This window comes from Gekko japonicus, unplaced genomic scaffold, assembly GCF_001447785.1.
Source record: "Gekko japonicus isolate JY-2015 unplaced genomic scaffold, Gekko_japonicus_V1.1 scaffold25, whole genome shotgun sequence".
NCBI lineage: Eukaryota > Metazoa > Chordata > Lepidosauria > Squamata > Gekkonidae > Gekko > Gekko japonicus.
Genome location: NW_015171502.1, coordinates 1,770,725 through 1,786,772, shown reverse-complemented (window position 1 = coordinate 1,786,772; position 16,048 = coordinate 1,770,725). Strand labels below are relative to the sequence as shown.

Here is a 16,048-nt window from a genome sequence, read left to right as displayed (position 1 = left end):
CTGCACAATGCAGGAAGTACACAAATACCTCCCCCTCCACACCCGCAGTGACCACTGTTCGATGCCCAGAAGATGACAAAAAACCTCCAGGATCCCTGGCCCAACTGGCCTGGAGAAAAACTGCTGCCTGATCCCAAAGTGGGAATCAGCATTTCCTTGGGCTCAACCCAGGGATATCCATGGGGCAGATGTAATATGCAGCCTCCAAGGTAAAGTCCCTGTGATTTCAAGCATGCTTACTCCACATCCCCAGGCCTAGGATCACTTGTCTGTTTAAAGCACCTCTATGTTGCCTTTCTACCTGATCAGGGTCCCCTGGGCAGCGCGCATGAAAACACGTGAACAATTAAAAACAACATTTAAAATTATGAAATGATTCAATAAAAACACATCAACATAACAGCACCAGAATCAGGAAGGAAAGCCAGGAACTGTTCTTGGGGGTATGCCAAACGCAACAAACAAAAAGGATTACGGCCCTGAGTTCGCAGCAACTTATTTTATTTATGCGATCTGAAGAGAAAACAGAGAATACTTATTTATTTAACGTACACTTTGTAAGTTTGGTGTAGTAGTTAGGAGCATGGAATCTGGGAGAACCGGGTCTGATTCCCCCACTCCTCCACATGCAGCTGCTGGTGTGACCGCAGGTCGGTCACAAGTTCTCTCAGAGCTGTTCTCTCAAGGGTGACCATTGTGGGGAGGGAAAGGGAAGGAGGTTGTAAGCCACTGAGACTCCTTCGGGTAGTGAAGGGTGGGGTATAAATCCAATCCTCTTCTTCTTCTTCTTTTACCTCACAGGGTGACCATTGTGGGGAGGGGAAGGGAAAGGAGATTGTAAGCCGCTCTGAGACTCCTTCGGGTAGTGAAGGGTGGGGTATAAATCCAATCTCTTCTTCTTCTATCACCGAATTCGGGGCTGGACTCAGGAGCAGTGTTCCCTCTAAGCTGAGTGAGTGCGAGCGAGCTCACGGTATTTTAGCCTGCGGCTCACACATTTTTGTCTTAGCTCAGGAAGGAGGGCTCCAGACCAAACTAATTTATGCAGCGGCCGAATCGCTCACTCACAACTTTTAATGCCAGTAGCTCACAAAGGCCCCGTTCACACGGAGGATTTGCTGTGGGAGAGCGGCGAGAGCATGGTGGATTATCCGGGCACGACCACACCGCAACATCTGGGAAGTGGAGCACACCCGTGGCAAACCTGTGGCGTACCGCCGAAAATGCGCAATTAAAAACTAGCTGCTCGGAGGTACTAGCAACTGGTTTGCCACGGGCTGCCTCCGGAGTCCCTTGTTGTGATCGCGCCGGACGCAGCTTTTCCTTCCTGCCCCTCGTTGATGCGCAGGCGCGGAGGGAAGGAACCGTAGCGTGCCGCCGACGCGTGGGATCGTGTTATGGCAGCTCTAATTGCGGCGGTGCAAAAAGCCCCGCCTCCTCCCCCCGCACGCGTTATCCGGCCCATGTGACCAGGGCCAAAGTAGAATTTTTTGCTCACAGGATTCCACAGCTTAGAGGGAGCACTGCTCGGGGGGCCCACTGCTGACTGACAACTCAGGCGCTGGGCAGGCCACAGAAGGGGGGCTGCGTGCCAACCTCTGGTTGGAGCCTGGAGCTATCTCGGAATTACAGCTGATCTCCAGGCGACAGAGAAACAAAGGAGACATTTCTCCTGGAGAAAAATGGCTGCTTTGGAGGCTGGACTCTCTGGGCACTGTACCCCACTGTATCCCTCCCCTCCCCAAATCCTGCCCCCCCCAGGATCCACCCCCCCCCAAATCTCCACGAAAATCCCCCAACCCAGAGATAGCAACCCTACATGGAAGAAGAGGAAACACATTTGTTCTGTACACGCTGGAAGGACAAGGGGTTAAAGGGGGGGGGGAGAAACAAGGCAGTCGCGGCATTACAGGTTTTCCTGTCTCTGTCCTCTAACCCGCAGCAGGGGTCCTGCATCTCAACTCCAGGGTGGGAAATAACTGGAGACTGATTACTGGGGTGACGCTTGAGGAGGGCAGGGCTTGGGGAGGGGGGGACTTCACACAGGGATGCCAACCTCCAGGTAGGACCTGGGGATCCCCGGGAATTACAGCACATCCACATCGCCAGACTACAGAGATCAGTTCCACTAGAGAAAATGGACGCTTTAGAGGGTGGACTCCATGGTATTATGCTCTGCTGAGGTCTCTGTCCTCCTCAGCCTCCGTTCCCAAATGTCCAGCCAGTTTGGTGTAGTGGTTAAGTGTGCGGACTCTAATCTGGGAGAACCGGGTTTGATTCCCCACTCCTCCACTTGCAGCTGCTGGTGTGACCTTGGGTCAGTCACAAGCTCTGGCAGGGCTGTCCTTGAAAAAGAGCAGTTTGTGTCAGAGCTCTCTCAGCCCCACCCACCTCACAGGGTGTCTGTTGTGGGGAGGGGAAGGGAAAGGAGTTTGTAAGCCGCTCTGAGACTCCAAGTGAAGGGCGGGATATAAATCCAATCTCTTCTTTTTCCTCTTCTTCTCAATTCAGGATTCTCAATTCTGAATTCAGGAACCCTACCTCGTCAACCTGTATCAGGCAGCCCAAGACTTCAGTGGGGTAGAACGCTATCGAGTTCGCCTTCCAAAGCAGCCATTTTCTCCAGGGGAACTGGTCTCTGTTGCCTGGAGAGCCGCTGCCATAGCGGAAGATCTCCAGCCGCCGCCTGGAGGTTGGCAAGCCAATCCTGCGCCCAGCCCAAGACCCAATCCGGCGGCACTCGCTCCCGGCCTCCCTCGTCTCGCTGGCGGCTTTAAAGAAAAAAGAAATCCCTCCTCTGGGGGAGTACACAAGAGGCTCACGCCAGCTGCTAGTCATTAGAATTAAATTTATGGTTCTCTCAATTGACCTTGATCGAGGACCCACAGTTACAGCACCAAAAAGACGTGGGAGAGGGTTGGTGGCGTGATGGCAGAGCTGCCAGGGCTCCCGCTGCCACTGGTGGGGGGGGTAGGGTTGCCAACTTAAGGTTGAGAAATTCCTGGAGATTTGGGGATGGAGCCTGGGGAGGACAAGAAAAAGTGACTGGATTTATACCCTGCCCTTCCCTAGCTGAAGGAGTCTCAGAGCGGCTGACAATCTCCTTTCCCTTCCCCTCCTCACAACAGAGCTGCGGTGGCTCAAGTGGTTAAGACGCTGAACTGCAGGCTGTGGAAGGTCGGTAGTTCAGCAGTTCGAGACCCGAGTGTGCCGCATGACGGAGTGAGCTCCCATCTCTAGTTCCAGCTCCTGCCAACATAGCAGTTCGAAAGCAAGAAATTGCAAGTAGATAAATAGGTACCACTTTGGTGGGAAGGTAACAGCGTTCCGTGCGCCTTGGTGTTTAGTCATGCCGGCCACATGACCACGGAAACGTCTTCGGACAGCGCTGGCTCTTCGGCTTTGAAACGGAAATGAGCACTGCAACCGTAGAGTCGGATTCGACTGGCTTTCGAGCAAGGGAACCTTTACCTTTACCTTCACTAGCTGAAGGAGTCTCAGAGCGGCTTACAATCTCCTTTCCCTTCCCCTCCTCACAACAGACACCGAGAGAACTCGTGACTGACCCAAGGTCACACCAGCAGCTGCACGTGGAGGAGTGTGCCAATTGCAGCGGGTCAAACATGTGGAGGAGTGGGGAATCAAACCCAATTCTCCCAGATTAGAGTCCGCACTCTGAACCACTGCACCAAACTGGCTCTCAGTGGGGCACAGTGCCACAGAGTCCACCCTCCAAAGCATCCATGTTCTCCAGGGGAACTGATCTCTGTAGTCTGGAGATGAGCTGTAATTCCGGGAGAACCCCAGGCCCCACCTGGAGGCTGGCATCCCTAAATGGAGTCCCTGCTTGGCATGTAGAAGGGCCCAGTATCAGTCCCTGGCTTCTTTAGTTAAAGGATCTCCAACCGCCCCCAATCTCCGCTTGGTAAACCAGCGGGGGGAAATGCAAGGGGAAAAACTGCCTCCGTATCAACAGCATGACATCATTTCTGGGGCTAACCCAGAACTGAGGTCCCACCACTCTAGGATTCAGCAGAAACTCTATGGGAAAACCACTGAATTTCCACTGAACCCTAGAGTGGCATGACATCACTTCCAGGTTTTCACAAGAAATGACACCATGCTGTTGACACGCCAGCCCCCCTACATGTCCCTGCCCCGTCCCCCATTCTATGGATGTACACCCAAGTGGCATCCATGACCAGCTGCAGTTGGTTTTCCCCTCCTCTGCTAGAGCTACGCCTTGCGATTTCCTCAACAGTAAGGCCTTTTTTCTTTCACAAATGCAGCTTCCAGGCCTGCATTATCAAGGAGGAGAATGTAACCGGGAGACTTTCTCTCTTGTTTTCTCACTAGAAACAGTCAACCCCGAGCCACCTTTACTCCTCCTGAGGAAAACTTGCAGGTCTCCGTATTTCCCACACACACCCCACTGGAGGTAAAGGCAGAACAGGTGACTTTTTTTTTCCTGTGAGAAAATCACAAAGGAGGGGAAGCTTTAAAGCCAGGAGATCCCCAAACTTGTTGAGTCTCTGAGCACTTTTGGGAATCTGTGGGTATCACCACAAAATGGCTGCCATGGGCAGGTGGGACCGACCATAAAATGGCTGCCATGGAGCAATTACAAATCATTGGCAGATTCCAAGCCAAGCATTCTTCTATGACACAGCCAATTATTCCCAAATGGGTGCCCCTCGCTGACCAAAAGGTGATCCCTCCTGAGAACGTCTGAAGCACCTCCTGCCCCAATGAAGTGGAAATACGTCATTTTAAAATGTATTTATTCATACCCCACTTTCCTCTCCGATGGGGACCGGAAGTGGCTTACATCCTCTTCCTCTAGTTTATCCCCATAACAACAACCCTGCGAGGTAGGTTAGTCTGAGAAGTGTGTGACTGGCCCACCAGGTCATTCCATGGCAGAATGGGGATTCGAACCTGGGACTCTCAGATTCTAGTCCAGCACTCTGACCACTCCATCACACTGGCTCTCAATGAATTACTTTTTGCTTTGGGGAAGAGGTGTCTTCTTTGGCAAGAAGAACATGGGTGACTGTATGGCACCCACAGGTAACCCGCGGAAGGATCACTGGTTTCCAGCTTCCTTCTCTTCCAAACCCTGTCCCTCCTCCATGACTAGGGTTGACAGCTCTGGGTTGGGAAATACCTGGAGATTTTGGGGCTGGAGACCGGGAGGGGCGGGGTTTGGGGAGGGGACTATAATGCCATAGACCTCCTTCCAAATGAGGTATAATGCCATACAGTCCACCTTCCAAAGCAGCCATTTTCTTCTCTGTTGCCTAGAGATCAGTTGGAATTCCAGCTCTCCAGCTGCCACCTGGAGGCTGGCAACCTTATCCACGACAAAGCAATCCGGGCAGCCAAGTTTCCAAAAGAAAAGAACATGTTTAAAATAAACATGTAACTGTTTGGTGTTGTGGTTAAGTGTGCGGACTCTAATCTGGGAGAACCGGGTTTGATTCCCCGCTCCTCCACTTGCACCTGCTGATGTGACCTTGGGTCAGTCGCAAGCTCTGGCACAGCTGTCCTTGAAAAAGAGCAGTTTGTGTCAGAGTTCTCTCAGCCCCACCCACCTCACAGGGTGTCTGTTGTGGGGAGGGGAAGGGAAAGGAGTTTGTAAGCCGCTCTGAGACTCCAAGTGAAGGGCGGGGTATAAATCCAGTCTCTTCTTCTTCTTCTAAATCGCTCAGAGCCAGCAGCTCTGCAGGATTGAGCGATTAATAAATCTAAAGATATTATTATTATTATATTATATTATTATTATTAGTAGTAGTAGTAGTAATAGTAGTAGTAGTATGTGTAGCTGAACACAGAGAGGGGGGAAGGGGGGAGTTAATGATTTAATGTCTCCCCACTACTAGTTAGACCCTCTAACCATTAACCCATACTGCCTCTTCAGCTGTTGCCTCTACTGGGAAACATATAAATGCAAAATGTATTGGCAACACCCAGGTCAGACTACACATTGCCCAAAGTGCTGCCGATAACATTCAGAAACATCAACCGACTCAAAACACACGCTGCTGTTTTTATCAGTTTCCCTATAGTGAAAAACTTATTTTTTTCACCCCTCTCTCTCCCCCCAAACAATTTGGCTTTGACCTAGCAAATCCTCAGTGGCCTGGGGTCCCTGAAGGAATGCCTGTTTGCACAAGAACTAACCCCACGTACTGAGATCATCCAAGGACCCTGCCCTTTCAGAGGTCAGGTGGCTGACTATAGGTGACAGAGCCTTCCATGCGGTGGCACCCCAATTACACCACACATCCCTGATGAGACTAGCCTACTGCCTACTTACTAGCCTTTTTCAGGCACCAAGGGGAAAAGTTGTCCTCGTCCCCCAAGCTTCCGAAAGGACACAATTAATGAACCCATTCATGGCTTTAAAGCTTGTTCATAATGCCGACGCGGCTTTTATTGTTGGTTTAATCCAATTGATTTTTGTATCTCACATAGTTTTTCTCTTTTTTTGAACGCAGGCCATCTTCAAGCCCGCTCCTGAAATGCAGGGTATTAATCTTTTAAACAAATATTTTTATCCCAGCTTTGCTTCGTTTAAGAAGCCAGCTGGATCAGACCAAAAGATCAAATCTCGTCTAACAACTTGTTCCTTGAAGCTCTGGGAAGCCCAACCGAAAGCAAATGAAGAAAGCGGCTCTCCCATGCTATTAGCCCAGACGAAGGGACGTTCAAAGGTATACTGCATTTGAACATGGAGGTTCCATTTAGCTATCACGGCTATTAGATGACCCTAACTAAGGAATTAGGCCAAGAGAAACAGTAGATTTAGAGAAGGGATTTGAAGGGAGAAACGGAGCCACATTTTAGCTGTCGGAGTTCAGGACTCTGTAGAACTGAGCCTTACCTATAACCTCTTACCCCAAAGTCCCAGATAACTTGGGGTTAGTGGCGGCTGCTTTCTGCACATGCTCAGAGGACAACATTCTTGAGCCTGCATTCCGCTATGAGGCCCTGCCATCAAACCCAGTTTCTAGGGCTGGGTTCTGGCTGGGAATAAGAGCTCTGATCGTTAAACAGACTTGGGAAAGAGAAATGTTTTCAACGATTAAAAAAGAAAGAAAGCCCAGCCCGCAATGACTAAACAGTGAGGCAGTCAACAGCAAGATTAAGTGCCGAGCCAAGATTTGCAGATTTTGCAAGACGGTACAAAGTCCAAAAGCAGATAAATAAAATAAAGGCTCTGTTTAAAGGGCTGCGAGGACCTCATTTGCAAAAGAAGCTCTGCCGCGTGCCCAAATTCTAGCGGCCACCGGTGACTGCGGGCTCCACGGCCACCCGCGGCAAGACAGCCACCCAGAATAAAGGCCGGCCTTTGTGTGCGGTCCCAGCAACAGCAGAGTACCTGAGAAGAGTACTTTGGTTTGGCGTCACGTCAAGCAAGCTGCACGCTCTCATTGGCGTTCCTCCTCCCTCCTCTTCCTCCCCAGCCCTGTGCTTGGTGGCTCCCAATTTCATGCAAACCACAGTTTCTGATAATATCTGAAACAGTAAACCTTGGTTTGCGCTTCCCCTGCCTAACTGAAGTACATTAAAAATGGGCAGTTTGCAACCCTGGCTTGGGAGACGAATCGCACGGAGCTCAGATTGCCAGCTTGAATGTTACGGCAAGTGAGGATCTGTGCTAAAGCGGAAGCGACTAGCTCGGCGTGGCCGTGGAACAAACACCAAATATTTTTGTGGAGCACCAAACCGTGGGTTGGATCCAGTCGAAACTGGCAAGTCCCGCCGATGTCCTCTTCCCACATTGCTAGAGTTCCAGCAGGAGCCTGGAATTCTCCAGGAATTGCAGCTGGTCTCCAGACTATGGAGATCAATTCCCCCAGATAAAAATGGAAACTTTGGAAAGCTCCACCCCCAAATCTCCAGGAACGTCCCAACCCAGAGTTGGCAACCCAGTGTTGCTCTTCAGTGACCTCTAGAGAAGTCCGGCGGGGCTCAGTGGAAGGCAGGCAGAGGAGAGGCAGGGCAAATCTATGATGGGTCCAGGCTTACCAAGTACTTACCGTGATTCAGCGGGGGACACATACGTCATCCGCGCAGACAACAGACGCGAGGCACCCTGCCGTCGCCAGGAAGTGATGCCGGGCGATGCTCTGGCAGTGGGGCTGGAAACTCGTTGGTACCATCGAGTTTTCAGCCCCATTATCAGAGCGTCGCCCAGCGTCACTTCCTGGCGACGGCATGGTGTGTTACCGGGAGGATTGTTTCGGGCCCCGGGGAGCATGTCCTCCCCGCCAGATCGTGGTAAGTACTTGGGAACCCTAGCTGGATCCAACCCTGTGGTTTGGTGGGACGCTGGAATCAGCATCGCACACATATGGTGTCCCGTGTGCCTTAAAAACAAAACAGCATGAACAGGTCAGGAATAGGCCGAAACAGGCCCGTAGCTACGGTGGGGCTTTTGGGCTCCTGCCCCCTTTCTTAAAGGCACAGCCCCATAATAATTTCTCCTGGAAGTGCCTTTTTTCAATCATTTAAAAACATGTTTTAAAGACGTGCGCTCCTCTAAGCAGAGTGTGGGGGGGGGGGCTGTAATAATAATAATAATAATATACTTTATTGTCATTGTACATAGTACAACGAAATTAAAGGTACAATCATTCGGTGATCTACAACCATACTCATACACTCACACAACCATTCACAACCATCCCATAACTCCCTTAAGGTTCACATTGTAGTTGACTAATTCCCGCACTGAGCAAGGGGGTTGGAGTAGGTGACCTCTAGGATACCTTCTAACTCTGTGTCAAGGAACTGGTCTCCTTTAAGTGAGTTTTTCTGCCCCAGTGCTAGCTTTCTTGAGGAAAGAAGTCATCACCCCCACCTGCCGGTTTGTTATCAGAATTGTTGCTTCAGCTGGCAGGGTTTGTTATCAGAATTGTTGCTTCAGCTGGCAGAAGTGATTAACTTGCATCAGCTGAGAATTATCATCTAAAGCAGCTGACAGCTTGCAATTTAGAGATCTGTCCTGATCTCAGCTTTCTGTTTGCTACACGGCTTTTCTTTCCGCACTGAGAACGTCCGCCCCACAAGAAAAAAAAATTGCCCCACAAGCCACAAAATCCTGGCTACGGGCCTGGACTGAAACTACTTGCAGTCCTCCAGAGCAGAAATTGTGAGCTAGAATGTCCTTTTCAGAGGCAGCATCCTCCATAGTAGGGGTCTCCAACATGGTGCCCGTGAGCAACAAAGTGCCCGCTGATACCCTTCTGGGAGCCTGCCAAGTGTTTTTAGACAATGAATGGAGTCAGGCAGGGCTTCTGCTCAGCAAGGCTTCTGAGAGACCCTAGAGGACTGATTGGCTGGGCACATTTTTTAAAATCATTTAAAAATCCCCCTTACCATCCCCTCTCCTCCCCACGAGAGACACCCTGTGAGGTAGGTGGGGCTGAGAGAACTTGTGACTGACCCAAAGTTGCACCAGCCGCTGCATGTGGAGGCCAGGGATCATCAGCAAATTATTCTCCACACAGACATACAGGGTCACACTCTAGGTTTGTACGAAAGTGGTACGCTCTGATAGTATACTTTACAGCAACTGATATACTGCCAGCAAATCTAGGATACACTGAATGGATGCACTTATAGAGTGATAGTTACTTCTGAGGTCCGAGCACTCTCTTGTACAGTTTTTCAAACTAGGTTTATAGTAATGGGCAATACTAATAGGGTACGTAAAAACTATATGGGCTGGACACACTGTAAGTTGAAAATATGAATATCTGTAATGTCACAGTTATACATTGTCTAGCTGGTTCATACATGTTAATCCTTATGTATTCTTGACTTAAAAAGGTAAAGGTTCCCTTGCTCGAAAGCCAGTCGAGTCCGACCCTAGGGTTGCGGTGCTCGTCTCCGTTTCCAAGCCGAAGAGCCAGCGCTGTCCGAAGACGTTTCCGTGGTCATGTGGCCGGCATGACTAAACACCAAGGCACACGGAACCTAATCAAAAACGTATTAAATTGTACAGAAAAAAAAGTCGTAGCTGATTCATGGCGAGCCCGTAGGGTTTTCAAGGTAAGAGGCATTCAGAGGTGGTTTGCCACTGCCTGCCTCTGCGTAGCAACTAGAGATGTAAAATTTCCGGAAATTTTGAAGCTCGGAAAAAACCCCGGGTTTTTTTAGGGGGGGAAAGGGAAATTTTCGGAAAAATTGAAAAAAATGCTATATTAGCATTTCTTTTGTCTTTTCTAGATTGAAAGTCATTCTGTTACTTTAGGAACATAAAATATGACTATGGACATTTTTACTTGGCATGAAATTATCACAACTAGCATATTAAAAATATAGTGTATCCAAACAATTATTACAAACAGAATACCCATCCACATGCAAAAACAAAACTGAAACTTTTTTATTTTCTTCTGACAATCGCACCTCCTAAAGGAAGAAATGCATCTTGCTCTTGCATTGGAGAGTTCAGTTTGTAACCTAGGACTTGCTTGCCCTCAGTGCACAGAAATTAGATCAATCTGATACCATATATATATACATTCCATAATCAATTTTTTTTTTCTTTTTCCAATTTTTCGGAAAAAAACAAAAAGGAAAGGATTTTTTCAGGAAAAAAATGGGGGAGGGGGAGTTTTTTTCACGGGCCTTCACATCTCTAGTAGCAACCCTGTGTTTCCTTGGTGGTCTCCCATCCAAGTACTAACCCAGGCTGGCCCTGCTTAGCAGCCAAGATCTGAACGGATTGGCCTAGCCTGGGCCATCCAGGTCAAGGCAAAAGACATTCCGAAGTGGTTTGCCACGGCCTGCCTCTGCCTAGCAACCCTGGGCTTCCTTGGCGGTCTCCCATCCAAATACAGACCGGGGCTTTTTTTGTGTGTGTTATTTGGGGGGGGGGGGGGGTAATTTGGGGGTTTTCTTATGTATGTTTCGAATGGCGCCGGCTTTACATTCTGCAGGTTTTCACTGTGATTTGTTAGGAACCTTGAGTTACCAGGAAAGACAGGGCATAAACCTTTTAATACGTGAAACTGAGAGTATAATATACCAGCGGTATAAAAATAAATGGAGTTTTCTCGAGTTGATCTGAATTGGAGGTTGGGGGGGTGGGGGAGAACTGGAGCAGTGTCTCCAAGCAAGTTTCCCTCACATGAATCTGCCTTCCACGCTACAGCTTTATATCCTATATATTCAACAATATATGTTCCTTACATAGATAATTTTAATACTGTTCTCAGTCATGGATGTCTACGTATTTAGGAGCTGGAGTCCTTCATTCACTACCTGCCAGTTCCAGAGTAACCCAACTGCATGTAGCCAACGTTGGTTATTTCAATATTATTATTATCATCATCATCATCATCATCATTTAAATCCTATCTTTCATTTTGCACTTCAAAAGCAGTGTGGACTGAATAGGCCGCAGACTGCAATCTCACGGTCCTGATCCCATGGCATGCTTACTCAGAAGTAAATTTCAGGCAAGCTTATACCTGGAAGGTCTTAAAGGTGCCACTGGACTCAAACTTTGTTCCGTGCGCCTCGGTGTTTAGTCATGCCGGCCACATGACCACGGAAACGTCTTCGGACAGCGCTGGCTCTTCGGCTTTGAAACGGAGATGAGCACCGCAACCCTAGAGTCGGACTCGACTGGCTTTTGAGCAAGGGAATTTTCTTCAGGGGAACTGATCTCCGTAGTCTGAAGATCATTCTTCATTTTGGCAGATTTCCAGGCCTCAACCCTATCCAAACAGAAATCTAGTAAGTCAGGGAGAAGCCAGAATGCTTTTCCTTGAAACACTAGTTCTCTACATACAGGGAATATTTACATTGGGGGGGGGGGGGGGGTCTGAATCACATAAGCCCCCCCACCTACTATCTGATAGGGATGCCAGCCTCCAGGTGGGACCTGGGGATCCTCCGGAATTACAGTTCATCCCCAGACGACAGAGATCAGTTCCCCTGGATAAAATGGTAGCTTCGGAGGGTGGAGACTGCGGCATTGTGCCCTGCTGAGACCCATCCCCTCCCCAGGCTCCATCCTCAAATCTCCAGGAGTTTCCCAGCCTGGATCTGAGAGCCCTACCCCCTCATCCCCCCCCACCAGTGGCCAGGGGGAACCTGGCAACCCAACGCTGGCAGTGAACACGAGAGGCCCAAAGGAAGTCTGAGGAAAGAGAGCCGATCTGGTTCCTGCAGTCTTCCTACCTACGCTGCCACCCTTCCCTGGGATTTATAGCACTCCTCGGGCCTCCCGCCAGCTCCCTCCATGGCACTCCCCAAACACTGCTTTGGTTAGGCCGGAGCGCCAGCAGACCCAACGGCTCCCACGCTGAGCGCAGCAAAAAAAACACAAACCCAGGCTGGAATCTTCCCCCTTCTTCCTTCCCTCCCAGACTCACACCAACTCTCGCTCTCCCCCGTCCTGCCCGGGTGGGCCCGGCCTGGCTCCGGAGGAAAAGAGGCTAAGATTACAGAAACAAAGACAGCCGATTAATCTGAATTCCAGAATCTCTCCCCCTCTGACAAACACGCACACGCACACCTGGGCATCTCTCTCGACGCAGGGCCCCAAGTGAACCGAGGGCTGTGCCAACCCGCTGGTGGGCACCCACGAGGGGGTTTAATATGTGCGGGGGGGGGGGCTCATCAGAACGGAACTCCAGTTTTTAACTGGACTTCGAAGAGGAGGAAGAGAAACACACTGAACGAATAAAACAAACAAGTAAACTGCCTAGTACATTTTTAATCCATTCTGTTAATACGGCACATTTTTGGCCCTGAACTGGCCCGATTACGGCCTCCACCTCTGAACAAAATAACAGGCCATGTCACTTGGCCAATTCAGGGCCAAAAATGTAGCGGATTAACATACTCTTCTTCCACAGAGTTCAGCGCGACCGGCGTGTCTCCTCTCTCCCATTTTCCCCTCACAACAACCCTGCGAGGTAGACCAGGCCGAGCGAGAGTGTCTATGCCAAGATTCCCCCGGTGAGTTTCACGACGGCACAACAATTTGAACTTGGGTCTCCCTGGTAGACATATGAAAGACCAGAGGGAAACAGGCCTTTCCCATGACTCCAACATTTCTGGAAATTTTCCACCTCTTCTCCCAGCTCCTAGCCTGACTCCACCACTCCAGCTCCAGTTTTCAATGCTGAACTCCGGAACTTCTGGGAAAAGAACAGAAGTCCCCCTGTGCAAGTGCAGAGTGCATTTGTAAGTAAATCCATTTGCCTCACTCTGCATCCAGGATAATAATTCCAGAGGGGTGGCGCATTATTCCGCTGCGGAATTCAACAGGAGCTCGGCAGCATTTTAAAGACTAACAAAATGTGTTCCATCATCAGCTTCGGTGAGTCAACACCAGGCGCATCAGATACTTTGGCGTGTAAGCATCTGAGGCCCTGAGCCCTGACTCACAAACGGCTGCCGCCCGGAATAAATGTTAGTCTTTTCAAATGCCACGGGACTCCTGTTTAGTTATGCGCCAGAGAGTAGAGGAATGCTCTTTCACATCAGCAGGGGAGGGGGTGGGTGGGTCACACAATGGATACAGGATCAAATTCTCTGGTTCGTGCAGCCTCGCTGCTACCCTAAGCTCAGAACTAAGGCTGGCCTATCTTATTTTTCTATTTTAAAAAAAAAATTTGTCTATCCCGGCCTTATCTCCTGGGGAGTCAAGGCCGGGAACAATGCGGCAACAGAGCGTCAAGGCCATAAATAATAATCCGGTTAACAAAGTTAAAACCGACGAAGGCACGCAATTTACCAATCTGAAAGCTCGCAAGATTAAAACACAAAAGAGCGCTTGAAGGCACAGGAGCAGCTAACTCGGAGCCAGGGAAGAGGACTGTCTTACACTACACGCCTTCCTAAACGTAGCACTGGAAAGGGTCCTCCTCAAACCCAGGCAGGCCGCTCCAAAGGATCGGGCCCAACACAGAAAAGGCCCATGATCTCACTGTGGCCATACAGGCAGTCCTAAGGGACGGCACATTAAGTAGGAAACCGCCTTTACTCAGTTATTAAATTGTGGGATTCACTGCCAGTGGATGTAGTGATAGCCACTAGTGTAGAAGAGCCAGATTCGAGCCCAAGAGCACCTTGAGAACATCAGAACAGCCCTGCTGGATCAGACCAGTGAGGGTCCACCTAGTCCAGCATCCTGCCTCACACAGTGGCCTCAGCCAGTTCCTCTGGAGGGCCAACAACAGGGCAGAGAGGCCGAGGCCTTCCCCTCATAAGGACAATAGAAAAGCCCTGCTGGATCAGACCAGTGAGGGTCCATCTAGTCCAGCATCCCGTCTCACACAGTGGCCTCAACCAGTTCCTCTGGAGGGCCAACAACAAGGCATAGAGGCAGAGACCTTCCCCTCATAAGAATGTAACAAGAGCCTTGCTGGACCAGACCAGTGAGGGTCCATCTAGCCCAGCATCCTGCCTCACACAGTGGCCTCAACCAGTTCCTCTGGAGGGCCAACAACAGGGTGTAGAAGCCGAGGCCTTCCCCACATAAGAAAATCAGAAGAGGAAGAGCCCTGCTGGGTCAGACCAGTGAGGGTCCATCTAGTCCACCATTCCGTCTCCCACAGTGGCCTCAACCAGTTCCTCTGGAGGGCCAACAGCATGGCAGAGAGGCTGAGGCCTTCCCCTCATAAGAATGTAAGAAGAGCCCTTCTGGACCAGACCAGTGAGGGTCCCTCTAGTCCAGCATCCTGCCTCATACAGTGGCCTCAACCAGTTCCTCTGGAGGGCCAACAGCATGGCAGAGAGGCTGAGGCCTTCCCCTCATAAGAATGTAAGAAGAGCCCTTCTGGACCAGACCAGTGAGGGTCCCTCTAGTCCAGCATCCTGCCTCATACAGTGGCCTCAACCAGTTCCTCTGGAGGGCCAACAACAGGGCAGAGAGGCCGAGGCCTTCCCCTCACAAGAACCTCAGAAGAGCCTTGCTGGGTCAGACCAGTGAGGGTCCATCTAGTCCACCATTCCGTCTCCCACAGTGGCCTCAACCAGTTCCTCTGGAAGTTTGGCAACAGGGCAGAGAGGCTGTGGCCTTCCCCTGATGTTGCCTCCTGGGATTCAGAGGCTGACTGATTTGGTTGGTATAAGCTTTTGAGAGTCAAAGCTCCCCTCATTGATATCATAAGCCTAGATGGCTTTAAAAGGGGATTAGACAGACTCATGGAGGAGAGATCTATCAATGGCTAATAGCCTCCATTTTCCAGGGGCAGTCAACCTCTGAATGTCAGTGCTGGGGGGGGGGGCAGCATCACGGGAAGGCCTCACCCTCTACATCTGGTTTGTTTATTTATTTATAGATTTCTATACCGCTCCGAACCCCGAAGGGTCTTTGGGCAGTTTACACAGTTCCAAATTATCCCTAACTAAGGCCAACAGTTTACACAGTTCCAAATTAACCCTAACTAAGGCACCCAGGTGGCAGGGCTCACTGTTCTCGGCTTGTTCTTGGCTTGTTCCCGGGCGGTCTTTTTTCAGGGGTCGGTGTTCCGATGTTCCTGGCGTTTCCAGTGTCTGGTGAGGTCTTTTCGGTCCGGCGGCTTTCTTTTTCTAGGCGGGCTCCTCTAGTGCGTGGTACATGTCCAGCTAATGTCCGATCCGGCTCCGCTGTGCCTGCGCATGTCACCACGTCCTCCTATGGCTCCGCCTTGTCTCTGCCTCCGTCACTCCGCTGCCTCGCTCCGTCGATCCGATGCCTCACCATTCCACCGTCGCCGCCATTTTTCGCCAATGTTGCCGCCGCCGCTTTGGTACTCCTGTCGCACACCCCCATATGGGGGAGGGTGCCCCCTGCCACCTAAGGGCAGGTACCCATTAATCTACTCGCAATATTTACTTGCTTTCGAACCGCTGGGTGGGCGGGAGCTGGGACTAGGGCCAGGAGCTCACCCTGGCCGCGGTGGGTTTCAAACCGCTGTAGCAGCTGTTCGCAGATGTTACCAGCAGGCGTTTAACCGCCTGTGCCACCGCTCCCCATTTGGCAACTGCCTCCAGGGCAACTGGCTGATGCTGTGCGAGACCCAGCATTGGA

General features: G+C 50.5%; 1 protein-coding gene across 1 annotated transcript in view; it reads right to left on the bottom strand.

The window, feature by feature from the left end:
- Positions 1 to 15,738, bottom strand: part of EFNA4 (ephrin-A4) — a 41,596-nt gene extending 25,858 nt beyond the window's left edge. The window contains exon 1 of the mRNA XM_015419106.1: positions 15,719 to 15,738. Within this exon, the coding sequence (XP_015274592.1) occupies positions 15,719 to 15,738 (20 nt within the window). The remainder of the gene's footprint in view (positions 1 to 15,718) is intronic.
- Positions 15,739 to 16,048: the final 310 nt, after the last annotated feature.